The sequence below is a fragment of the Oreochromis aureus genome, linkage group 6, assembly GCF_013358895.1.
Source record: "Oreochromis aureus strain Israel breed Guangdong linkage group 6, ZZ_aureus, whole genome shotgun sequence".
Lineage (NCBI taxonomy): Eukaryota > Metazoa > Chordata > Actinopteri > Cichliformes > Cichlidae > Oreochromis > Oreochromis aureus.
Genome location: NC_052947.1, coordinates 25,884,831 through 25,912,011, shown reverse-complemented (window position 1 = coordinate 25,912,011; position 27,181 = coordinate 25,884,831). Strand labels below are relative to the sequence as shown.

General features: G+C 41.1%; 2 protein-coding genes across 6 annotated transcripts in view; one reads left to right on the top strand and one right to left on the bottom strand.

Moving 5' to 3' along the window:
- The window catches only part of tnrc6c2 (trinucleotide repeat containing adaptor 6C2), a 54,674-nt gene extending 47,125 nt beyond the window's left edge, over window positions 1-7,549 (top strand). For 4 of the 5 annotated variants that reach the window (XM_031740052.2, XM_039614109.1, XM_039614110.1 and 1 more), the window contains one exon: window positions 179-527. In XM_031740052.2, the coding sequence (XP_031595912.2) occupies window positions 179-527 (349 nt within the window). Of the gene's footprint in view, window positions 1-178 lie in introns of all 5 variants that reach the window. The other variant, XM_039614111.1, reaches the window with a different exon arrangement.
- A 1,063-nt stretch (window positions 7,550-8,612) lies between these two features.
- Window positions 8,613-14,876, bottom strand: LOC120440524. The gene is made up of 4 exons (XM_039613189.1): window positions 14,706-14,876; window positions 13,609-13,956; window positions 11,835-11,962; window positions 8,613-11,387 (listed from the first exon to the last, which is right to left on the bottom strand). Exons 1-4 carry the CDS (start codon window positions 14,764-14,766, stop codon window positions 11,226-11,228), a joined length of 699 nt encoding a protein of 232 aa, XP_039469123.1. The 5' UTR covers window positions 14,767-14,876; the 3' UTR covers window positions 8,613-11,225.
- Window positions 14,877-27,181: the final 12,305 nt, after the last annotated feature.

Below are 27,181 nucleotides of genomic sequence, written 5' to 3'. Positions count from 1 at the left end.
CCACTTTTCATTATCAGCAGCATTAAATGTGGTTACAGCATAATGTTGGTATTAAGCACAAAAACAATTGAAGAACATTAAAAGCATGTCATGTCTGGTTTGCTCCTGATCATAAAAACCATTCTTTTTTATTTTTTTATTTATTTATTTATTTTTTTTCCTTCTTCTGTGCGTTAAGGTGCGTGCTCGGAAATACCACAATCCTGGCGGAGTTTGCCGGCGAGGAGGAAGTGAACCGCTTTTTTGCACAAGGCCAGTCGCTGGGGGCAAACACCACGAGCTGGCAGGCCAACCCGGGAACCAATCAAAACCGAATGGGCGGGGCAGCGCAGTCCCACTCAATTGGCCAGTGGAGCAGCAGCGCCGGCGGAGGCAAGGCCAGCGGAGGCGACCTGCTGTGGGGCGGTGTGCCTCAGTACTCCAGCCTGTGGGGTCCGCCCAGTGGAGAGGACGCACGTGTGATTGGGAGCCCCACCCCTATTAACACCCTGCTGCCTGGAGATCTGCTGAGTGGGGAGTCCATGTAGGATGATGCCACGACACACTAACCAACCAACCAACTAACTCACCGCCACCATGTCATGTAAGCCATTGGTGGAGGGTGGGGTGGATTTAAAAAAAAAAAAAAAAAAAAAACCTCAAAAAAAAAATCAATGTGAACAGGAGCAAAACCCAAGCAAATCATGTGGCGATAATCAGTATCAATTTGAACTGTTCGAACTGTGAATTGTAAATCAGAAGGTTGGGGTCATTACCACAGACTGCAGACCTCAGTCCTTTTGTTTTACTTTGGTCCTTTTCTCATTTGGTTTGCCTTTTTTTATTTTTGTTTTTTTTAGGGAAAAACAGCCCTTTTTTCCTCTTGGTATTTTTTAGAATGCATTATATTAAAAAAAAACTGAAGTGAGACACAACACAAAGAAACCTTTTAACTGTTTTAATAGTTTTTCCATAAGTATACATGGCATTCTGTGGGAGGATTTCTTTTTAGGAGAAGCAATCAAAGCTGCCATCTGAGACTTTCCTTTTCCCTCCTAAAAACAAACAAACAAAAAAATCATCCCAAAATAAGACTTACAACAACCATTCCCAGCATATCCATGGCCAATGATGTTGTTCAAAGACCTTTACTAGTTATGTTAATGTTTGTTTCTCAGCACTAATATTAGCCTTAAGTGCTCTCTGGCCCAGGTCCTTCCCAAGCCGTCTTTGTTTTTTGTTCTTTTTTTTGTTTTGTAACTGAAGAAAAAGCTGAAATCTTGCACAGTTTCACCTCTGAGCCAGCGAGTGGTACAGGACACAACTGGTGACTGACTTTGTCGCCGGGCAGTAAGAAGGCCTGGCCTGGCCACGTGACTGGCACTACCAATCATCTACGTATTATTTTAATTTGTCTTAAAGGGATTGACACAGTTGTTTTTTTGTTGTTGTTGTTTTGTTTAGTTTTTTTGGTAGGCCTAAATCCAAGCAAAAGTTTTGACACCCATCACAAGGAATAAGCTGAGAGAAGATTATTTGTCAGCCTTGCTGCGTTTGTCCGTTTCCTTATGAATACGTATGTCCGGTGGCACCTAATCATTGACCTCTGTGAGCCCGGATCCTTCTGGTCACCTTTAAAATCGGAACCCAGTTGCTTTCTGGTGCTTTGTTGAATTTTCTAATGACAGATTTGTTATGAAGCCCAGCGGCCTTTATGGTCGGCCAATTTTCGGAGGAAAAAAAAACTCAATTCTACTTTCAAGTGACAGTTACATTGTGCAATATACACCATAGACCTTTCTTCCGTCCACACTCGATGTCCACCGGAGCTGGTTTGTCTAATATTTTTGTTTTCTTGTTTGTCTTTTTTGTTTTGAATGTTGCTGATTTCAGCAAAAAGACTTTGGAACTTCAAAAAAAAAAAAAAAACACCTTACCCCCATTTTTCAAAACTTGGATTCCCTCCAGACCACCAGTCCCCTTGAAACTGTTGGGAAAATTCTGCAAAGAGGAAGAAGCAGCTGTTGAACTGTGTATGCAGCAAATTGTACTAAAAAGTGACACTGGGGTACACAACAATGCACACTTCCTCTCTGCGTGCCACAGCCACACCCAACAGAGACTGAAACCACAGCGGGATTGGATGGTTCTGGGCATCTGGCACAATACCAAATAAGAGGGGTTTCTCCTAATGCAGTAGACCTACGAGTGTTCCTTGCGTTTGGTACTGTACAAACAGAAGAGACTAAGATTTTTTTTTGAGTTCTAAGGGTTTTATCATAGCACTTATGAAGAGCAAATCGCTTCAACTGCAATCCAATAAATCAAAAAGGAGCAGCAAAAACGATGAAAACAACAACAAAAAAAGTACTGCTCTTTTATGTACTGTATCTATTCCATGGAAACGTGTCTGGCGTTGTTCCTCTGGTAGCAGGCTGAAGGGAAACAAAACTGAACTGTACCATTGGACTTTTGGGGGAAAAAAACTTCACTCTTGGTTTTTTCCCCTTCTTTGAACTATATCAACGTGATTATCACTGTTACTCCAAAATTTGTTAGCCTTGCTCTCTTTGGAGGCTCTAGACTTTGCAGTGTCAGTGGTCTCTGACACCCGCTGGACAGCCAATCCGGTCAGTCGGTGGTTGAGTCAGAGTGGGGTGAGGTGGGGGAGTGTCCACTGAGTGCCTCTTTGCTGTGGTCCTCTGGATGTCGAGCGGCAGCCCCACAGCGCAGCACTTCCTCCTGGGCTCCACTTGACCGTCTCTCAGTCTGGCGAGAAAAACAGATCCTCCGGGACTGGCCAATCACGGCTCTCTGCCACACACACGGCATCTCCAACAGGGGCCCACTACCACTCGACCCTGCTGTCATCCTGCCCTCTCCCCCACCTCCCATCTCTCAGTTCTTTGACACAAAGATCACTTTAGCTGGAAGATGTAATAGTCATATTTCTGGAATTTTTGCCAGTGTACTTTGTATTTTTTGGAAAAGATCATTTGACTTTTTTTTTTCCAGTGTGTTATATTGTTATTTTTATCTACATGCAGTGGTCTACAAAGTACTGGCTGCTGAACTAGCCCTTCACTGTTCATATGCAGAAACACTTTGGTCAGAGGTGCCTCTGTATGTTCATCCTGTGTATTGAATGCAAAATGAGGATCAATACTACAGACCGTTAATGATTGTCTATTTGTTTTTAACTGATCATGCTTTCTTCGTTTGACAGTATTCTGTAGTACTTCCAGGTAGTATCTTGAGATGTGTAAGAAAAAAAAAGGTGTCTCAGACGGGGATGTGGGTGTTTGCCGCTCCAAGCTGCTCCGCCTGCCCGCAGGCTGTCCCCCCTTGCCCTTTGCCTAGCTGCTATGCTATGACCTCCTCCTCCACCACAAGAAGACCCAGTAGCCCTCCCCTGACCAGGCACCTACAGGCCCTCATATCTGTTTCTATGCAAAAAGACGAGAGGCTGGGGCCCTTTACAGCACGCCAAAGCTGTCTTGGGAATGAGCACTCCTCCCAGAGCTTGGCATATCCTAACAATTGTCCCCCACGCGCTCCTGTCAGCACTTCAAACTGGCCGCAGTTTCTGTAAAGTCAGGCTCAGCCACCAGAACACTGTCATGTACCTAAAAGTCAGAACACTTTATCAAAAGGTCGGCCTTTCTCTCTGAGCTGAAGACGCTTCTGTCCAGCTTGATCTCAGGGTAGGGGAGTTGATGATACAAAGTATGAGATGCACCTCTCCGTATCTGTCCTTTCTACTGTGAGAGCAAAGTCTAAAACTTCGAAGGCCATCTGCACGCAGCAGGACGTACAGACCTCATGCCTCGAAACTGAATCCTTATTGTAGGGGGAAGAGGCTCGCATTGAATCCTCTTCCCAAAAAGATGGCCTCTTGTTACTGTTTGGGGAGACATTATTGCATGTAAAAAGATGCCAATGTATTGTGCCAATATAAATTTGCTGTGTCATACTGTATATTTATAGAGAGCACGTCTGTTCCCTGTTTGGAGGAGCTTTGATGACCTTTGCAGAGGGTGTAGGGGGGGACAGGAGGGATCAAACAAAAGGGCGGCAGCATCACACCCTGAAGCGACTGAGATTTTTTTTTATGCTTTTGTGGGGAATGCCCCAAGCTAAGGAGAAAATCTTTACTCAGTTGGGGGTTCCAGTTTGCTACAGTGCACAGTTGATGATGGGTAATCCCGGGTACATATTTTTTTAAAACCAAAAATGAAATCGCATTTTAACGTCATTTTTATGAAGTTTGACATAAAAATCTTAAAAATGCTAAAAAATCTAAATGGAAAAAAAAAAGATCTATAATATGTTAAAAGCTCTGCACTTCTAGCTGAAACGTCTCTGGTCATCAGCCTCTGCTACCAACATCTAAAGGAGCAGAGCGGTGGCTGGGGTGCCTTTTTTTGTGGATGCTGTATTTATCTCGTTTTACGTTTTGTGTCCTGCTCAAAGCAGGCCCACTGAACTGTACATTTCCACAGACCCAGATGGCTTGGGCCCACTGTATCAGCCTCACTCTCTGATTCTGCATCAGCAGGAGCAGAGAGGCACATTTCAAGAGGTACAAAGTCTTAAAAATGAAACAAAAAAACAAAAAAAAGCTTAAAAAATATATATTAAAAAAATAAAAATAAGAAAACGGGAAAAGGCTACCTTTCAGGACTTGCAGTCCTGCAGCACACAAGCAAAAATCACTATTGCCTGTTTCTGTAACTGCCTTGATCCAAGCTCAGACAGACCCAATAGCCGAGGACCTCCCAGCATCCTGTACTAACTGGAGAACCCTGACAGTGAAGGGGGTTTCCCATGCTGCACCAGCATCGAGAGGCTCTCCTCTCTACAGCTCTGTTCTAGATAGCAGTATATGTATACACTACATATAAATATATATATCTATATATATATACTGTGAGTACGGTGTGTGGTATCACCTCTTCAGACTTCTTGGATCGTAACCTCTGAAACTTTCATTTTAGTTTGAAAGGTCTTGGTTTAACACAGCTGAAAATGAGCAATATGTATTTTCCCCGCAAATAAGTGAGACAAAGGAAAGAATTTGGGTCGGGTGTAAACTGATACTTGACTGATTGAAAGCAAAGTCTTTCTTGTACGGAGTCAGATATGCACGTTCTGGTTTTGATGACATATTACAGTACTATGAAGTGTTTGTACTGTATATGTGTGTTATTTGTTTGTTAATTAGGCTGTCTAAAAGCCCAACCTGAATCACCTGGTTTAATGCATATTTTACCCAGTTGATTTAAAAAAAAAAAAAGAAATCACAAACATATCAAAACAAAACAAAACATTGAACAGAAATACTTGAATCATTGAACGCCAATAACATAATGTGAAGTCAGTAATTATTATTTTTTTGTTCTTTCCATCTGACAGGTACACTTAGGGGCTTTTAGAGAATATCAGATGTGTATTGCATTAAGTTACAAATACAAAATCTTTGAAAAAAACAAAGTCATCTTCGATGTGTGCTTGAAAGTCAGATGTTTGTATGAATGTGTGCTCAAGAAACTGTGTGTACAGGGCACATGGCCTGCTGTTATGTTCCACTCAGTATGTTATATTTTGTGTCTGTTTATATCTTCTTTTTTTCGTTGTTGTTATTGTTGATGATCTGTCAAAAACTATTCTGATAGACGTTGTTATCTTCTAACGTTGCACTGAGTGTCTTCTACCCCTCACTCAGCTAATCGTAGTTAAACGAGTCTAAGTACGGAGGGGCGATGGTGACAATTCATGTGTACATGTTTACTCAAGGACTTTGTTTTTCCATTCTGTAAAAAGTTTATCTACCTTATAGTGGCTTTTATTGTGGAATAATCCAATACAAGGATTATCTTGAGTATTGCACCATTTTTGTTCCAATTATATAAAAAAAAGTAGGAAAAAAAATTAAAAAAAGAAAAATGTGCAAAAAAAATGATAAAAGAAAAAAAGAGTAACAAAAAAACAAAGAACTGTGGCCATAGATAGCTGTAGAAGGACTAGTAATCCCGATTTTAACTTCATGGAGAGACGGAAAGGGATAAAGTGTGGGAGGTGAGTTTGTTATAAGACTCATTTCAGAGGTGCCTATCTTTTCTTTTTTTCTTTTGCAAAAGCCACCTGTCGTTTACAAAGCATTTCATTGTCTGAGTTCAAGGAAACAGGAATTTAAAACAGGAATGTTTTTGGTTTTGTTTTGTTTTGTTTTTTAAGGACAAATTTTATCTTCCATCAAATATGGACATGAAAATCTTGCAAAATGAAGATTTATGCTACTTTCAGAACTCTGGGATTGATCAGTGTTGTCATATTTCAATTTTTAATTTCTCTTTTAGTGTCGATGGACTATCTCTGTATGTGTTACGTGGTGATTTTATGTTTTCTGTAATACTGCGACGCAGTTTACTCACTATCTTGCACACTCATTAAAAAAAACAAAAAAGATGTGGATTTTGTCTCAGGAAGGCCAGGGTTCCAGATACCAACTCCATCATTTCTAGGTTTGATGTTCGTGTGAAAATAAGCAACTGAGAACTATTAAACTCCAAGAAAGCACTGAAGTTTATGAGTTTAACAGAATATAGAGAGTACCATTGTTTCTTTAAAACAACAAAAAATGTTCGTAGCAAGTCACATATTTACCAAATAAGACTAAGAATCAACTTTGAGAAAAGTGGAGCGCTTTACATGTGAAATTTGAAGTAGAAATTGCTTTACATTTAAACGCGATCAGTGGTTTGTCATTATGACAATGACAGAAAAATGCATTTGTATGTTTTGACTTTGAGTTTCCATCCTGTAGTTCAGGAGCACGTGCAAGACACTTTTTGTTTGTTTGTTTGTTTGTTTTAAAATCATCTCTCCTGCCTGTTAACGTGTCAGTTCCTGTGACAGGTATTCAATAGCTGAGAGATTTCTTAACATGTAACAGATGATTTTCAGAGGCATGTTGAAGAGGAGGAATAAAGCTGGTTTTTAATGGATCATGATCTATGCACAAGTGGGAGGGAGGAGTCCGAACCCTGCTGCTGTACTGCGGGCGTTTGTCGACTCCGACTCTGGGGTTCAGGGTTTGATGGAGGGTTTTCATTTTTTTGTGTGTGTTTTTTGCTGAAATTTCTTCCACTCCCATCCCACCCATTGTCATCTAATGTTTTAGCAAATTTTACATTGCGTCGTCATGCTGTGTAATCCTTAACCAATGAGCGCTTATCCTTCTGCTAAAGCACTGTGGGTTGTACCGAGGAAAAAACAAAAAGAAGCCCGTTACTTTTAAGGCTGTCTGTTTTTTAAGGGGAGGACGGCGGGTGGGTTGTGGGAGTGGGGGTACTTTGCCTTTGCCTTTCTCTTTACTTTGAAGAAGAAAAAAAAAGAAGTAAAATTGTCTGTAACTGAAATACAAAGTTGTGGCTTTTAATGTTGTTCTTTTTTTCTCCTCATAGAATGTGATTGTTAAAGACATGCACCGAAAAAAAAAAAATGTTTCCATGGATTATGGAGCTTCTTTCGGACTATATTAATAAACTGCAAATTTTCTTGTCTGTTATTTTGCATCTTGTCCTGTTTTTTTTCTTTGTTTGATTGTTTGTTTTTTAATAGTAAAAGGAAAAACTGCTTTTTGGGTGGCAACTAAAATCAAACTTTTTAAAGCTGATTTTAGCATATTTTACTTGCGATTCCATACGTGCAGATTTTATGGTCTGGTGAACATTTTTATAATGCTCCAAAGTAACAGCCAAGAGGTATTTTGAAGGTACATGTGTAAAATCTCACCACCTTTAGATTGCAGCCAACTGAATTCTGGTTTCTTACCCTTTCCAATTTAATGGCGTAATCCTAGTTACAGTGGCTGCTGTAGGGAAAAACAAACTGTGGTAGTTTTGGTAGTTTATCTGTAATAAATGCAGGCTGTTAGTCCGCTGTTTACCTCAGCTGGCAATGCCGGGTGAAGTGCGTGAAAACTAATGAGTTGCAGAAGCTCACTTCTGCTTTTGATGGTATCCTGAACGTTTGTTAGTAAGCGCTTTTAAATTTTAAATTTTATTTATGTAGCACCAATAACAATAACTTAAAACCAGCTGTTTTAAGTTATTGTCTAGCTCACTTTTCAGCTGTCTGGAGGTGGAAGGGTGGCATGTCTCACAATAAGTAATAATCATGTTTAGGCATGTTTTGATGTGTTACAGCTCTGATGATGAGGATGAAAATAATCATGTACAATTCTTAAATGATCATACATAGTTTGAAAGCAGTTAAAAAAAAACTTATAAGGTGTACAATAGTTGCATACGTGGTTGATCTCCTGTTATATACATAAAACAAGATCAGGCAAAACGTGTCCGTCTCAGCCGCTGTATAAAGCAGGACAACATGGCAGCTTCCACAAACCGGTGCTCGTTCCTGTGTATTTTTAATGCATTAATTGGTTTTTTACTTTATGAGCACATCAATTTGTTGTAATCACACACTAATCATTGTATAGTTATGAGTACATCATTTTTTTTTCTATTACATAATCTCAAAATATTACTTACTGTATTTTTGTTTTTTTATTTTATTATTATTTTTTATTTATTTTTTATTTATTTTTTTTTACCAATAATGCTATCTTAAAACTGTAGGGATGCCTGTAGCTTACGAGGTAGAGCAGGTCATCCACTAATTGGAGGTTTGGTGTTGTCGGTTCACTCTCTGGAGTATGGATGTCTGAAAATGTTAGAACTTAGGTGCAGACAAAACATGCTTGTATGAATAAGTGAACAAGGCATGTTGTTTAAGGCACTATACAGGAACCAGCCCATCTTTGCCTTGCAGTATAAAACACTGAGATAACTGTTGTTGTGGTTTGACACCATATAAATAAACTTGAATATTCTTTTCTTAGTTAATTTGGTTCAGTTCTTGACTGAAAGTCAAGGTTGTCAAAGTGATGTAATGTACGACTTCACGGAGTGTGATAGGTTAGCCAGGCTCACCAAACATTTTGAGTTCCCAGAGGTGAGCGTTGTCCATGAAGTGAAACTTGGACCAAAATAGCTCATTGTAACTGGAAACAAACACATTCTGGGCACTACAGCCTCACTTCACTTCTCCTGATCTGAGGAAACCACTGACTGTGTGTATATATTGCCGTCTGCGCACACACAGTTAGTTTAGCTGGTGCCAGTAGCTAAAGCCAGTAAACCTACAATTAAATAACACTCACTAACTGATGACTGCTACGTAACTTAATAGCGCCATACAGAGACGAATATTCATAGCAAAGTATTTTTTTAAGTGATAAAACAAAAGAAAAAATTTCTAAAGAAAAAACCCACCTCCACTTGATTTAGCCCAGTGATGTCAGAAATGACATCACAACTGCTATTAAAAAAGAAATCAGGCTTCGGAGGGGCTGCGTGAAGTCTCAGAACAAATGTATGATCAAAGGAATAAACGATATTTAAACCCGCAACATGGTAAAAGAAACTGAGACTGCATTTTCTTTAAAATGACTTTAATGCAAACTGCAGCACAATGCTCACACAAACAAATCTGCGATAGTAAGTGAAACAGTGGTAGCTACAGTGAATCACAGCAAATAAACATTTAGAAAACAGCATGATGCAGCACGTAAAAACATATGACATATTAACATATGACACAGTTGGTGAACTTTGTCCCAACGGCGATAAAATTTCTGATTCATTGTTAGCATTTCCTTTCATCGCAAGTTTCCTCAAACCTATAAACAATACAGTAGTATAGATGAAGTTGCAAAACCAGCACAACTGCCAAATAATGAGCTGCATCAGTTTCTTATTGTTAACATGTAATTTGCCATGACTGTTTGCATTAACTGTATTTACCATTGATGACAACACTAACGGTCATGACAGTTACAAATTAATAAAAGCAAAACCGATCTTATGGCTTATTGTTAGGCAACGATGCTAGTTTCGAATGTTATGCAACTGCTCGGTTTATAAAGCTGGGAAACCTGCGGTCAACTGAGACTGAAGAAATCAGTTGGATGAGTGATGAAACATTTCTCCCATTTCTCCCTGCAACAAGTACAGATTTCTACCTTTTTAAACACTTATTGCTTGTACGTTTTTGTACTTATTCCTTCTCGGTTAATTACTGTAAGTCTAAATTGTTAGTCTTATTTATTCATGTAGTTAATTAATTCTCACAGATATCATGAATCTTCTCTGTGGTCTTCCTTTTTTTCTCCTCCCTTGCCCAATAAGAAAATTACGTTTGCTGATTTAAGTTTTTTTGAAATTGAGTTTCTGAGCTAACTGAAATATAATAATTTTCTGCTGTTCAAAGGTTCAAAGTACTTAGCAGTTTGGTACATTTTGCTTTAGGCTAAACTGCTTCGTTTTCTGTGTTGTGGTGATGTTTACAGTGCTCTGTGCTGGACTGCTGCAGGGCAGGGTGTAGATGACACCTTGCCAGATTCCATTCATGTCTGATTATTTTCCATCAACATTTTCTTACTGGTTTTCTTCAAAATGTTACAATGTAACTATACAATAATAAAATGTAATGCTGGTTCTCTGAGTGAAGAGACTCACTCACATTCCATATGTAACAGCTTACTTCCACCTACACTGGCTAGTCTACTTACTTAAAGAACCAGTTTTGCAGTGTAACCATGCATTCGTCATTCCTTCTTCCTGTTACGTAACCCACATGTTCAGTTTAACATGTAAAAAGTGAGTGAATGTACTACAAGATAAGTATATCTTTGTGTTAGCCGTCTTCACAAAACCTAAAAACCTCAGTTAGAGATAACGAGTATTGCAACACTGATTATCTACTGCCTTTGTCAACTCGGGCTTTCTGCTGAGTTGAGTCAACGCTCACCAGAACGAAGCCCTTTGACAGATTATTTGGCTCTTTGTCTGCTAAAACGGATCAACTTACCACTGTCTACGCCAAACCAAGACAACTGCTAAGTATCTGGAAAGAATATGTATATTGGGATATGTAAGGGAGTGCAGAATAAAATTCAGTAATGTACAGAGCATTTAATCACTATGATCACAGCAAAAGCAGCCAAAGTTATTTTATAATAAGGTAAAAAAAAAATAAAAAAAAATGGCAGAATACAAGCTGTCTAGCAATGTGCAGGAGATTTAAAAGACATAAGATGTGCTGAAAAGAATTCTGCACACTAGCTGGAGTTCAGCGTTTTTGGACACTCTAGTTTATGATGTTGATGATAGCAACTCTTAAAATTCATAGGGGTTCCCCAGGTGAGGTTTACTTTGTTGGAAAGCTTCTGTTATTTCCCTCTGATGGGCAGGGGCTTGTGTTTGACTGGGAGATGTTGCCCTACCCATTTCCTCATAGACATCGGGTACTTGTGACTTCATACTCTGAGATCCTTTGCACTGACAGTCATTTTGAAAGGAGGAGAAAAAAGACAGACAGAATTAACTCACACATAACATAACACACACTCATACACTCACAATTTCCTGTGTTGAAATCAAAATGTATCATTTTCTCTCAATGCAGCATCCTCGGTGGAGATTTAAGAGCAAGTGTTAACCTGACTCAGACATGACTTATAGTTACTCGGCTAGAAAAGTCCGGTAATACCATTTTATTAGTGCTTAAATAAACTAAAATAAACTAGCAAGAAGAGGTGGGCGTTTAACACAAAGGTGCCAACTGGCTGCACAAAGTTTTGAAACCAGTGGGGGTTTCTGTGGTTAGCTGCAGAGGATCTTGAAGGCAACAAACAGGCAGTGTAGGTGGAAATACTTGTGACACATTTCCACCTCTTGCCTCGTGTCTATGTGTATATTCAAAGTGGCACATAAAAAGCTACTCACTTTAGAAATCACAACAAATCCAGTGAAGAGCAGAAGGAGAACAACCACAGCTGATGACAAAGCGTACACCAGAAAGGAGTTACTGGAGCCACCACGCTGCGCACCTGTAGGCACAAGGTCGAAGCATCCTGCCAGGAACCAGACAGAGACGTTCAGCACCTCTGACCCTGTGCTAACATCATACTTATCGCACAGTTGGCACAATTCTTGATTGATACTCCAAGTCTCAAAATGACACAAACACCTTCACAAACATTTGACTTGTGAATACATTATAGATCATTTCTCATTCATTGTTGCCATCTGCAAAAATGTAATAACATTAAGAAAAATGGTGAGTGCATCTTTGAACAATTATTGAATGTTTATTTCATATTCCATTCTTTGTAATCAGGTTAACTTTCACACATCACTGATACAAAAATCCCTCACTACTATATACTGTTCTAGGCAATGAGTCATACATCCCCATTTATATCAGCAGTGCCACCGGATGTATTTGTACAGTTACTTATTTAACCTGTCTCTCACATTCAACACTGGCTCATTTGATGTCATTTACAGACTTTGTTTCGTCAGTTGTCCACATGCCCACAGACTAACTTGTGAAAAGGTGAACAGTGCTGTTGGAATACAGAGGTTATGTTTTAGAGCCTTTAAGTGCTCCGTAGCACCTGATCTAATCAATGAAAAATCATCCAGGACCCTCTGGGAACTGAAAAGAGGAGAAGGACTGCCTCTTTAGAGTCATCCCTCCCAAGCCAAGCCTTTCTCCATGTTTGGGGAGGCAGGGGAGCATGGCTGAACCCCAGCCACACATCTCTGTCACCTCCATGTCCGCTGACCTCTGTCCTCAGCTCCATCTCCAGAGGGAAAGGCAAACAACGTGAAGTAACACACATGGGTACCAACAATAAGGATGTTTGTTCTAAACTTTTAAAAAGCTATGTTTACACTTTGGTTCTTCATTTGATATTGTTACTTTGTGTATGAATCTGGCACCATGTGTTAATGAGCAAATTTATCGTTGATTTCAAATTCTTACACAAAAAATGGATAAAAACTGCATATATGAAAAAAGAAGAAACTTGGGCAACTCAAATATTAAAATCAGACCTGAAATTTCAAGATGTTTGAGACACCGTGTTGTGCTTTGTACTCCAAGAGACAGGTACTATAACTCAAATTGGCCAAAAAGAAAGTTGATGCTGGTTGTGTGTAGACCTGTCAGAGTGCCCCTGTCGACTGCTAAAATCACCAAAGCATCATAACTGGACACAATGGAAGTAGGTGACCTGGTCTGATGAATCACGTTTTCATTTACATCACATGGCACCAGGATGAAGTGGAAAGCAACATGACACAGACGATGTGATGCTTTGGGCAATGTTCTGCTGGGAAACCTTGGGTCATGGCATCCATGTGGATCTTACTTTGACACATGCCACCTGCCTAAGCGGTTTTGCAGACCATGTACAGCTTTTCATGGAAATAGTATTCACTGGTGGCCATGGCTTCTTTCAACAGGATAAAGTGCCATTGCCACAAAGCAAAAAGGTTCAGGAAAGGCTTGATGAGCACAACAACGAAGCTGACGTGTTGATTTGATGTGCTAGACAAACAAGTCCAATTCCCAATACAACAGCACCGCACACTTCCTTTGGAAAAGAGTAGAGAGATTTTTACCTTTATACTCAACAGTTTTGGAAAGTAGCTGCCCGGACATAAACAAAAAAACCCCTCTGGTCTAAATAAAAAACAAAATTGCACTCACCAGCACCAACAAGAAGGAAGAATTCTGTCTTTCCACGTATGCGGCTATCTGCAGAGGAAATATTTTCCACGACAAACTCGCAGTAGTAGCGGTCTGTGTCGTTGGCCGTCAGCTGAGAGATGGTGATATTCACAAAATGAAGGCTTGGATCTCCACTGACACTAATTCGTTTTTTGTCATCTTTACTTGTGAAATTGTTCTTGGTGTGCTTGAACAGCACGACTTCTTTAACCAGCCAGGATCGTTTGAGGTAGACTCCCCAGGGCGCTGGGTACCTCTGTTCAATCTCACAGGGAAGAACAACGGATTTACCCTCATACTGCTTCAAGAAGTGAATCTCACTGCAAACTGGATAAAAAATTTTAAAAAGGAAAAAAAAGAAAAGCATCACAAACAGAGAAGAACCACACGTGATTTAATTTTAGCCCAAATATATTTGTAATTTATCTGTGTTTTAATCTCCTCTCACTTTTTTATTACTCGTCTGACCAAAGCAAGCTGGGTTCTTAGGCCCTCAGATAGGGTCCTTCTTGTGATTCTACATACAGGGACAAAACTTCACTCAAAAACTTTAGAACGACTTACCACTCACTCTTCGCACCCGTGACTGTGTGGCCTCCTTTGAAAAGTAGCTCAAAACTTTTGTTCAATAGACATTTGGGTTGTGGTTGTGTTTTGTGACCTTTTGCACAATGTGTGTGTGTTCATTTCACTTTCCTGAGTGATTTTTACTGATACCTATGTAAAACACTTTGTAACTGTTCCTCATCTTGAAAAGCACTATATAAATAAACTCTGTTTACTTACTTAAATACGAAGCACATTTCCAAAAAAGTTGGGCTGTGTAACAGGAATGACAGTAACAGCATACAATGGTATACATTCAGTACATACATATAAATAAACAGTAAACAGCAGTGAACAGTCTATAGTCTAACATCATATTATAACAAATGTAAGAGATTATCCACCAGAACTTTTAAAAAGTGGCTTAGCCCAGAAGTTATTCAGTGATTTTGCGGTTCAGCGTCACAGAAAAAAGCAAATGATCAAACTGCCAGCCTGTGCCCAAAAAAAAAAAAAAAAAAAAAACTTACCAAAACCAGTCTGTGTGATGACAAAAACCCACAAGTAAGCCAGGTACTGAATCCCAGACATCTGGTCCACTACCACAAAGCAGTTAATAAGATCTGGAGAGAATTATGGGAGTATAGATGGCAGGACTCATAAATGGACTTCAAAACTATATTTGTTGAAAATGAAACCATGTGAAACTTCATTAGTCCCACCTTCAAACCTCAAGACACAAACAAAAGGAAGTAAAAACTAACCAAGCGGTTAGCAGAATAGTTCTCCTGGCTTTCTGAGGGTAAAACACAAGCCAAAAAAAAAGAAGAGGAAATTCTTTGGACAGTGGCTGCTTTTTCATTCACTTTCAGTCCAGTCCAGACCATTTTCATTGACCACTAATTTATTTTTTTAATTTGCTTGTTTGTTTGTTAGCGACTCTGACCTACACTGTATTGCAGAAAGTATTCTCTCAGCCTTCCAATTCATTGTATTCATGTGTTCCAGTTACTCCGAAGGCCACAGGTGTATAAAATGAAGCACCTAGGCATGCAGACTGCTTCTACAAACATTTGTGAAACAATGGGTCACTCTCAGGAACTCAGTGAATTCCAGCTTGGAACAGAATTTTAACAAAGTAGAAGTGATTGGGAACGACAGCACTGCAGCTATGAACAGTTGTAAAGCCACAGAGTGGGGTAAACGGATGCTGAGGCAGAAGTTGCCAACTTTCTGCAGAGTCAGTCGCTACAGGGGCTTGTTTTTCAGGAGCTGAGCTCAGCCATAACAAGACTACTTACACAAAGCAACCCCCGCACCAAAGGGCAAGCTTTCTCCATGTCCTTTCATATGATATGTTATACTCGCAGGACTTACAAGGCCTAGTAGATTGTTGTGAAATTTGATGACTGATAATATAACGTTTTTGCTAATTTTCATTTTTGGTGTGACGACCAAAACTGAATCAGCTTGAGCTTCTATTAATATCTACCATCACACAAAATTTGATAAAGATTTTATTCAAACAGTAGATCCTACACTCTTATAATAGAACCAGCCTCAGCTGTCGACTGGTCTGATAAACCTCATTGTGTGGGACTCCAGCAGCTGTTATAAAGTGAGGTGTTTACTAAAGCACAATGGAAAAAATAAAAAATAAAAATGAGGAAGACATGGGTGCAGCAAGACGAGAGGAGGGGAGAAGATGTTGTTTCCTGTTGTTGCTGCAGCAGAGACTGCCTTAAGATACAAACTGAGGTTGTTGCTTCTCCACGTGTGAGCTGACTTGACCACAATTTGAAACTGTGGCCCTTAATATTTCTTAAATATGTGTTATTAGAAGGTGGGACTGCTATCATATATTTAGCAAGAGATTGCCAAACTGTCTCGCACGTCTATTTTTTAATCAACTGAAAAGCTTACATCAGAGGCTATCACGAAATACCCACAACTCTATCGCATTACAAATATAAAACCATGCACAATGTTCAGTAATGCTTGAACAACAGCATGCAAGTGTGTTGAGCTATGTACGTCTGTGCATTTACTTTCTGAATCTTAGCCCCATACTCATGTAACAGTGATAGCTTCTGCAATAGCCAAATCTCCAATACACTTAACCTGTATCAACATCAAATGTGGAAACTTCAATTCCTTAACGAAAAGAAAGTTAAGATAAGATAAGATAAGATAACCTTTATTAGTCCCACACGTGGGAAATTTGTTTTGTCACAGCAGGAAGTGGACAGTGCAAAAGTTGTGAAGGAAAAATTAGAATAAAATAAGATAAGAATAAATACAGTACACAACTGTACAGAATAGAATAAAATAAAATACTATATACAGCAGAATAAAATAGAATAAAATATACAATAAGATAAAAATAGAATACAAATGCTATATACAACTGAGTAAAAATACAACGATGCCAGAAAGGATTATTGCACATTAGTATTATTGCACATGTGTGGATGTGTGTGTTAGATCAGTCAAGGTCTTTATTGTGAGTCTGACAGCAGTGGGGAGGAAAGACCTGCGAAATCTCTCCGTCCCACACCGTGGGTGCCGCAGTCTCCCACTGAAGGAGCTGCTCAGTGCTGTCACAGTCTCATGCATGGGGTGGGAGATGTTGTCCATCAGGGATGACAGCTTAGCCACCATTCTCCTGTCACTCACCACCTCCACTGGGTCCAGAGGGCATCCTAGAACAGAGCTGGCCCTTCTGATCAGCCTGTTCAGTCTCTTCCTGTCCCCAGCAGAGATGTTGCCGCCCCAGCAGACCACACCATAAAAGATGGCTGAGGCCACCACAGAGTCATAGAAGGTCTTCAGGAGTGGGCCCTCCACTCCAAACGACCTGAGTCTCCGCAGCAGGTACAGCCTGCTCTGCCCTTTCCTGTAGAGGGCGTCTGAGTTATGAGTCCAGTCCAGTTTGCTGTTCAGATGAACACCAAGGTACCTGTAGCTGTCCACAGTCTCAATGTCCATACCTTGGATGTTCAGTGGTTGCAGTGGAGGATGTTTGTGCCTGCGGAAGTCTACCACCAGCTCCTTGGTTTTACTGGCGTTGATCTGGAGGTAGTTCAGCTGGCACCAGTCCACAAAGTCCTGAGTCAGTCCTCTGTACTCCTTGTCGTCCCCATCAGTGATGAGGCCGACTATTGCAGAGTCATCAGAGAACTTCTGCAGGAAGCACTGGGTGGAGTTGTGGGAGAAGTCTGCAGTGTAGATGGTGAAGAGGAACGGAGCCAGAACCGTTCCCTGTGGGGCCCCCGTACTGCAGACGACCCTGTCCGACACACAGCCCTGAGTCCTCACATACTGTGGTCGGTCGGTGAGGTAGTCCAAAATCCAGGTGGTGAGGTGATGGTCCACTCCAGAGTTCTCCAGCTTGTCCTTCAGAACCGAGTGAAGAATAGTGTTGAAGGCACTGGAGAAATCAAAGAACATGATTCTCACAGTGCTCCCAGCGGTCTCCAGGTGAATGAGGGAGCGATGTAGGAGGTGAATGACGGCATCATCCGCTCCAATGCCAGGCTGGTAGGCAAACTGAAGTGGGTCCAGTGATGAGCTCACAAGGCGCCGAAGCTGAGCCAGGACCAACCGCTCCAGGGTCTTCATCAGGTGGGATGTCAGAGCCACCGGCCTGTAGCTGTTGAGGTCCTTGGGGCGTGAAGTCTTTGGCACTGGTACAACACAAGAGGTTTTCCAGAGCTGTGGGACTCTCCCCAGCCTCAGGCTCAGGTTGAAGAGGTGCTCCATCACACCACACAGTTGGTCCGCGCAGGACCTGACGACCCTCGAGCTGATGCCATCTGGACCCGCTGCCTTCTTGCCATTAATCCACCTCAGTTCCCTCCTAACCTGGGTGGTTGAGAGAGACAGGCTGGAGCCTTGTGTTGAGTGTGTATTGGATGCTGTTGTTGGGGGTGGGGAGGAGTGAGCAGGGTGAATAGAGGAGGTGTGAAGTGTCTGAGGTGTCAGAGGTGGAACAGCAGCAGTGGGGGTGGGTGAGTCTGCAGCCGATGTTGGAGACTGCCTCATGGCTGAATCAAATCTGTTGAAGAAATGATTCAGTTCATTTGCCCACCTCACATCCCTCCCAGGCAGAGAGTTCTGATGTTTGTGGCCTGAGATGGTTCTGAGGCCTCTCCAGACTTCACCAACGTTATTTTGCTGAAGCTGGTTCTCCATCTAATAAAGGGTTTGGCTAATAAAGTTCATACTTTATTAGCCAAACCCACAGAAATGCGGCAACACTAATAAGTCCATGATGTCGTCCTGACAGTCCAAAAAGACTCGCATAGATTGAATATACGGTGATTCACTTAAAGAAATCAGACTCATGTCACCCACAGAAGATAAAACTCAATTGACATGAGTTACCAGACCTGTTTCCAACATTTGGGAATATTTTCATTTCAATTCCAAACTGAATGTTATACGTTTGTCTATGAGCCTGGGAGTAGGGATGGGAATCTTCAAGAATCGGTTCTTCTGATGCCCCCCTGCTGGTAACTGATGCCCCCCTGCTGGTAACTGATGCCCTCCTGCTGGTAACTGATGCCCTCAGGGGTTGGTGCATTGGTGGTTCTTGGTGTCCGGGGCTGGGCGCTCAGGTATGCACCAGCTCACTCCCGGTGGCTACTTGGCGGGGCCCGGTGCCTGTCGCTCGGTCAGGCCTCTTCCGGGGCAAAGGGGGCCCTCGGGCCTCCGGCCTCGGGGCCTGCAACTCGGTTCACTCTGGCACAGCTGGCTGCCGGCAGAGCCGGCGGGCACGCCGGTGCAGCCCCCTCTGGCTTCTGCTCCGTGGCTACTGGGTGACCCCCTCGTCTGGGGATCTCCTCAGCCCTTCCCAGGAAGGTGGCACGGATACCCCTCCGGTGGTACTCCTTGGGCTCTCGCACTCTGGGTCCTCTGGATGTCTGGAGCCTGGATCTCCTCCATGCCTGCTTCATGCCCTGGGGACGGGGCTATGGGCCTCCACACCCTCTAGCAGACCGTTACATGGGAAACCTTTTGTATACAAGCGCGTTGATCCACACAGGTGTGCACACGGGTGTTCACTGTTCGTAGACATAAACTACACCTTTCTTAGCTGCTACTTCAAAGCACATTGTGCGCTGTCTGTCCTGCGTGCTGCACAACAACTTTCAATATTTAGTATTTACTGCTGTTCACACTCAGCTAGATTAACGTGATGGTGTTGTGTTTAGTATGTTGCTTTGTTTTTGTTTGGTTTTTTTTGCTTGTCTTCTCTTCTTTTTCTCTCAACAGGTGATCCAGGAGATTTTTTTTTTTTTTTCTCTTTGTCTTTGTAAGTGCCCTTTCTCACTGTCCCTTTTCCCTTCTGTTTTCTTTTCCTTCCTCTCTTTCTTTCTCCCTTTCCTATCCCCCGTCATGTCTGTCCCATCTGTAACAACTGAAAATAAAATAAATAATAACAACAAAGTTTGATCAAATGGACCAATACGGCAATGCCATGATGATCCATTTGGCAAAATAAATCCATTTGGTATCCTTGTTGGTCTTCAGACAACAATTCTGACGGCTTAAGAACCAAATGGGACAGACAAAAAAAAAAAAAAGAATCGGTTCTTCTAGATTAGGCTAGGGATTTGTGTTGGTGATAAATTCAGGAGTGGGACCACGCCTCCAAACACACCCCTGCCAGGTCTCATCTATCATATCATATATCACCCACCCAGTTCTACAAGTTGTTTGTTCTCATGTTCGGGCTCCACCTTCCATCTCCTTTTTACAACTCCTTCACTTCTCATTAGCACATGGGGATCTGCCAGGCCTGGAGCTGCTGCCAGTCCCCATTGAGGTCTTCCCCAAACCCCAACTCAGTTCTTGATTAAGCCATTCGCCTTTATCTATTCAAAAACGCTGCTCACCTAAAATTAAGACGTGGGCCCAGCTAGTGAGTTGGTTCATATTGTTAAATAGTAATTACGAGAGAGCGAGTTTCAGCTATTTTACAGTAACATGAAAGTAATGTAACAAGTAATGTAATGAATTACTTTCTCCTGGGAGTAATTAAGTACATTTTTTGAGTAATTATTGTAATTCTGTGTAATTGTATATATATTTATATGTTTGGGCTCGCTAAAGTTGCTCGAGTTCATCCAAGCTGGTGAGAGACGATGTCGAGGTTTCACAGGAGTTCTTCGACGAGGATTTCTTTGCTATTTAGAGAACTCCACTTCCTTTAAATGGAGAGGGGCTCAGTTTTGGGTTGGGACATTTCCCTTTGATCACCTGCTGGTAAATCGAGGGTTCAGGATGTAACTCTGCACGGTGGTGTGCTTCACGCTTACAGTCATCGAGAGAGGAAGGGTGGAGGAAAATCAAAAATCAGTGAAGGGTACAAACAGAGTTAACACACGCTCTTGATTTCCTGTGTTAAAATCAAAGTTTGTCAAATTTTCTCAAGACCACATCCTCAACAGAAAGTCTTCAGAATAGCTTAACCTGACTCTGACCTGACCCTGAAAAAAAAGACTGCATTTCATCACTAATATGAATGTAATAAACAAGCAAGAAGAGGAGGGTTTCAAAATATGCCTCACTGAACTTTAAGAAAACATGCTGATAACTGCATGCACAAAAACAAGAAACCTGTGTGGTTTTTGTGGTGAGCTGCAGAGCAGGCATGACCCTAACGAGCAGGTACTTAGTACACTTCCACTGTGCACGTGCATTCTTATGTATATTCAAAGCAGCACATTGTAATCAGAAAGCCACCTATTGCATACATCACCACAAATCTAACGAGGAACAGGAGAAGGAGAACTCCCACAGCTGATGACAAAGTGCACAGCAGAGAGGAGAAACTGGAACAACTAGTAGACGCAAGGCCAGAACATCCTGCAAGATTCAGTTTCTCGGACACTGTGCTGCTGTCAGTTTCTTCTGCTCAATTCTTAATAGTTAGTTAACCTAGTAAAAACATTTCAAATCCTACAAAACATTTCATTTATGAATGACAGATGATTTCTCATTCATTTGCAAACATTTCATCACATCAAGACAAATCATGAGCAACAGTTAATGGCTGCATATACTGTCATGACCTAAAACATATTGTAGTTATTAGTTATTATAGACTATTCCATCTCTTTTGACTTCTTTAACCCTTACATGGCATCGCTGCTACTACTTCTCACTATCAGATACCATTATATGTAAATCTCCCAGTTTATATCACCAGTACCATTAGAGGTTTCTGCTGCTATCTTATTAAACCTACTCACACATAAAATCTAAAACCATATGTAAAACTTGAATTTCATCTCTTTTTAATGTGTCTTATTTTGATCGTGTTATTAGTTGACTGCACAGCCAAATAAGCTGAAATGGGAACATGATGCATGCCATATGCTTCAGAGCCCCAGAGCACCGAGTCCAATCAATGAAAAGTCATCCAGTGATATTGATAGTGTTCGGAAAAGCTAGAAACTGTGATGTGACCCACCTCGTACAGAAATACACAATGCTAGTCTCTCTAGGTTGGTACTGCTATCGGGTTGACTGTGCAGGATCAACTGGCAGCATCACTGTTAGCTGTGAATCTCTCCTGGTGTGCCCTAACTAATGGAAGGATTGGCATCTACTGGCCATAGTCCCACAAAAGACCCCCAGCAGACCACTGGTATGAATGTGACCAAACAATCAGAAACAGACTTCATCCTCCAACCAACATCCTCTGTTAGGCCCTATACCCACAGCCCTACATAGCGGACCCTGCAGGGATAATAAGCAAGAAAGGAGGGGAGAAAGAACTGGCAGGCAGAAGAAGTGGCTGATGTTGCAAAATAGTACTAATGGCTGGACGAAGCTAGACTGAAAGACAGAACAGCGGGAATAATCATGGCAGCACAGGAACAAGTTCTAACCACATCGATAGAAGCTTGGCTCTATCACACCAGGCATGACCCCGGGTGCAGACTATGTAAAGATGCTCTTGTGACCATCCAGCACATAACAGCAGAGTGCAAGATGCTAGGACGCAGGCATAGATGGAACATCAAAACCAAGTGGCCGGCAGTTATCTGCTGGATTGTCTCAGGGACATCTTTGCACAGCTTGCACGTAGCAGAGGCCTGCCGTGGTCAAGAAATGACCACAATCACTCTTCAGCTTCACACAACATTTAAACTAAAAGAATAAATCAAATTGACATATTGCTAGCCTGAGCTGCAAACAAACTTAGTCCACGGGTAAAGCAAGTAATCAGTCTTGAACATCTTTTACACCACCACAAAGCACCGATTAAGCTCCGGAGGAAATCCACTATCACAGTATAGATAGTAAATGCATCAAGACTCAGAAGTTAAACCAAGGGAAAATTCATTTGCCCTATCTTTAAACCTAAAGATGCAAATAAGAGGAAGCATGCAATAACATCACAAGCTACGCTCTTCAAACATTAATACAATGAAGATGTTAAAAAAGTTATTAAAACATACTCTAGAACATAACAAGAAGATCCCAAAGGAAACCCAGAAAGGTTCTTCAGTGTTGCATTTTGCTTTTGCTTGCTATTGAAACAATTATAGTAGCAGCCATAGTAGTATTGACACTGAGTGTTTTATCACATTTTTTATTTTATTTAGCCAGACCAAGGAAACAATCACCTACATTATTCTGCAATAGCCCCATATCCTACACAGTACTGGTTAGATGTTTTGGGGGTATTGCAGAATAATGTATGTGATTGCCTCCTATCACATACATTACTCTGCAATAGCACAATAGTACTGTTTAGATGCTATCAGTGCTTTGGCTGGCTGTCATACAAATTAAGAAACTATTGCAACACATGTAGAGTTAATGAAACCTAGCTTGTCCTCCATTGTAGAATGCTGTACTAAACTGCAAGCACCACAATTTAATTTGCAGTTAATTCCATCATATCACAGGCACCATGCAGTATCTTACGTCTTGGTTTAAAAAAACACAAGGGAAATCTTTATTATGCTTCTGATCGATATACAAGAATTTCTCTTGTATTTCTTTTGTTTAACAGCAACATTTTCATTTTCTTAGTTTCTTGTGAGAGTTCTCAGAAATGTGTTACTTTAACATACTGTAGTAATACTTCGAGTCAGTTCAGTTACCTCAAGGCGCTTTATTTTGTAAAGTAAAGACACTAGAATAATACAAAGAAAACAGAAAATCCTGACAACCATATGACCCCCTATGAGCAAGGAAACTTCCAGCAGAACCAGGCTCAGGGAAGGGTGGCCTTCTGTTGCTACTGGTTGGGGGTGAGCGGAGGATGATGGGACAAAGACATGCTGTACTTGTGATCACTACAATAGAAAATTCATTTATAATAAAGTTTTTACAGAAATACCCAAGTGCAAACATGTTTACAAACTGGCAATATGCACCAGATTCAAAACATATTATATATAATGAAAAGATTCTGCGTGCTAACTGGAGTCTAATTTGTTTGGACCAGATGAGTTGACAAGTTGTTGTAGTTTATGATGGTGGTGAGATGAGAGGCCTTCTCTGGGTTTTGTAGTTTCAATTTAGATTTCTTCACTTCACTTCTGAACACAGAGCACTCCATTTCCTCCAGATGGAGGGGGGGCTGCTGTTTGACTGGGAGACTTCATCTCCTCTTAGACGTGAGGATGTCACTTCACATGGTGGCGCACTTTCCACTTTCACTGAAAGAAGAGGAAAACAGAGTTAACACGCACTCTCGATTTCCCATATCAAAGTTTGTCTCAAGAAGACGTTCTCAACAGGAACTCTTACTGGACTCTGACATGACTTACCTGGGAAAAAAATACTGTATTTCAACACTAATAAAAATGTATTAAACAAACAAGAAGAAGAGGGTTTTCAAAGTGTTCCTCACTGAACTTTAAGGCAAACATCCTCGTAACTGACTGAAACCACGTAATGAAACCAAGCTTTGTTTTTAATGTCTCCTGTCTTCGTCAGTGACAGGCATCTTCGTCATTAGACACTTGCACACAAAAATGCAACGAAAGGTTCATAGCTGTTGAGAAACTGATGTAAAGCGTATGCTTCAGAGCCTGTAAGAGCCATGAAGAAGCCAGAGATTCCCTGACATAAGCAGTGGTTGGCTGAGGATACCACAAAAGAGAAGGAAGAATGAAAATGAAAAATTTTCACTTCAAGCATGTGCTTTATGGTTCCATGTGGTAAGCCTTGAGAGATGCTCTTCTGCATGCATTGGTTGTAAAAATACCTCCAACATTTGCACTGACCGTAAACCTCGTCGACACCCACGCACATGTGAAAATCAATGATGCTTTCAGTTACACGTGTATGTTTGGTTTATATCATCTTATAATCATCACAGTCTTGCTTTCTTTAACTTTTTAGTTAACTAAAACGAGTTTCTATTTTATAAAACTTTCACAGCTAGTCCTTGCTGTGGTGATCAAAAGAAGTTTGGACGGTCGTTCGTGTGTGTGAATTCTTATGACGCTATGGCCGTTGGGCTTCAAAGTATATTTTGAAATCATATTATAACAAATGTCAGAAAATATCCACTAGCACTTTAAGAAAGTGACTTCCTGTGGCTCAGCTCAGAAATTACCACAGCTGCACGTACAGTTCCCACTGAAAGTTGAAACCAAAATATCGAAATACCAGCCTGAGTTGCACAAAGAAATTTACCAAACCCACTTTGTGTGATGACAAAAGCCCACAGGTATGCCAGGCACTGTTACACCACCGCAAAGCACTAATTGAAGCCTAGAAGGTAATCTACTGACCTAAACTATGAGTATACAGCAAATGGATCAGGACTTTGAACATTTGAGGCAAAGCGAAACTTCGTTGGGCCCACGTTCAAACCTCAAGACACGAACAAAAGGAAATGTGTAACTAACCAACATCACAAACGGTGAAAAACACTGATGTGTTGAACATAACTGCAAGAACTTAATGGAAGAGTTTCACCACCGATTCTTCGAAGAAAGTTTCTTCGAAGAATTACTTTGTCATGTAACCATTATTAAAATGGTGGCAGGCAGAAGTAGTAGGAGTAGTCATAGTAGCACACCCAGAAAGGTTCTTGAGGGGATCTTCAGTGAACCACTTTGGGATGTCAGGGGTTTGCTAGTAGCATTGACATTAAGTGTTTTCTCAAATATGTTATTTTATTTAACCACACATAGGGAGCATTAGCACCATATCCATATTGGCTGATTGGTATGATACTCATATATAATACATGGGCCAATCACCCAAATGGACTCACACAATAATGGCAACCACATCATTACTTAGTTTTCACTGACCTGTTGTGACAGCTGATTGGGTTTAAAGGCTGAAGAAAATACTGTGCCACATCAAGTACTTCTTTTACTACCATTATTTTTAATCTATATGTGCAGTACACACTCAGAAATGCACACTTCTTGCATTTGTCTTTCCACTGGTTAATTTATACACAGCAATCACCAACACAGAATTACCACAGATGACTGATAATTATGTAAAGTTCAGAATATAGCATGCACAAGACAAAACCACCCAACAATAAAAACCAGCACTGTGGTAAAAAGCTGTTTACAGCTCACGATCACTTCTTGTTATATTATTTTTCTATAGAAAAGACGGTACTAGTCATTCTGAGAATGGCAGGCAGGAAGAGACCACAGAAATAAATAAGCAGTACACTCCACCGTTGGTGTCTGCAGACACAGCGGTTAACATTACAGTCGGCGCCAAAATAGTCCAGACCTTAAAAAACAAAATGTTAACTCAGCTTCACAAAGTTGGCTTTTAATCCAGAGATGCTGCAGTTTGCTGCCCAACAGCATCTAAGCGTGGCATGAGGGCCTCAATCATTCAAAGAAATAAACATAAATAAAATTCAGTGTTTACAAGAGAAACTTGCCTATGTAAGGAGTTGGTATGTTCATGAAACTCCAGCAGCTTCAAAAGAAATATGAATCATCTAAACACACTTCACTTCTATGAACCTGAGTGAAACCTAAGGGGAAAAATATATCCTCACATGTAATTAGTTAACAACGTTATAGTTGTTAAAAACCTATGTGGTGTTCGCCTGTTTTCAGATAAACATGTTACGTTAAATGTGTCCATGTAACAAATATCTGTCTTCACCACCGTTGGTCTTTATGCTCTTTGCTTTTCTGCTTCAGTTGCATCCAGCCAGAGACGTGACATACTTGTTGGAGTGCCTCTGTGGTAAGGGGGCCCCTTCTCACAAAAAACATCCCTTCAGGTGATGAGGAAGAGCGCCATTCAGACCCACAGAGAAAAGAAGAACGGTGTGTTTTAATGCTACGGTTCAAAAGGACACATGAGGTACAGCTTATCTGATGAACCCCTCCATCTGGCTGTCCTTTCAGCCTTTTTGTGTGGCCTGTCTCTTTGCAGATGTCCATGAGGTGGTGTGTTTTAATGACAGTGACACTGGTCACAGCTGGGCCCAGCGTGCCAGTGCTCTATCAAAGCCCTCAGAGCTCAGCTGCTTGTGTGGCTCTCTTTCTTCAGACAACTTTTAGATATGCTTTCAGTTTCTGCCCTAAACAACATTGCGTACATCATTTCTTCCTCCATGCATTCACTTACAGCTTGAACTGATTACGTGCAGCATGGCTTTTTAATCAGCACTTATCTGTTTTTCGTCTGTGTGGGCTGATTCGTGACATGTAGGGGCTTGTCCATCTAAATTGTCTTTTTGTTTGTGTTGTGTATTTTTTTTATTTTTTGTGTGTGTGGAGTTGTTGCCAGGACATTATGTATTGTGTGAAGCAAACTACGTGGACTGTTTTGCTGCACCCTCTGTCCAGGAGATGCATTTCAAAATGGAATGGAGTTGCTTGAATTTCAGCTGTTTCTTTGCACAGTTAATTTGAGTTGTGCACCTGCAGTTGTGGTGTGAGTTGACACCTGGGCAGGTGTGAGATATTAACAGTTTCTCCCTCTCTGCAAATATAGTAACATAGTCAGTTCATGGGGGGTTTGTGTGAGTGTG

Bases quoted from the DNA above. Each gene is read 5' to 3' on its own strand.
- LOC120440524 (XM_039613189.1), bottom strand. From the start codon at position 14,766: ATGTCTGGGATTCAGTACCTGGCTTACTTGTGGGTTTTTGTCATCACA. The intron at 13,957-14,705 runs GTAAGTTTTTTT...TTTTTTATCCAG, and splicing joins CATCACACAGACTGGTTTTG to TTTGCAGTGAGATTCACTTC. The intron at 11,388-11,834 runs GTGAGTAGCTTT...AATGACTGTCAG, and splicing joins GATTTGTTGTGATTTCTAAA to TGCAAAGGATCTCAGAGTAT.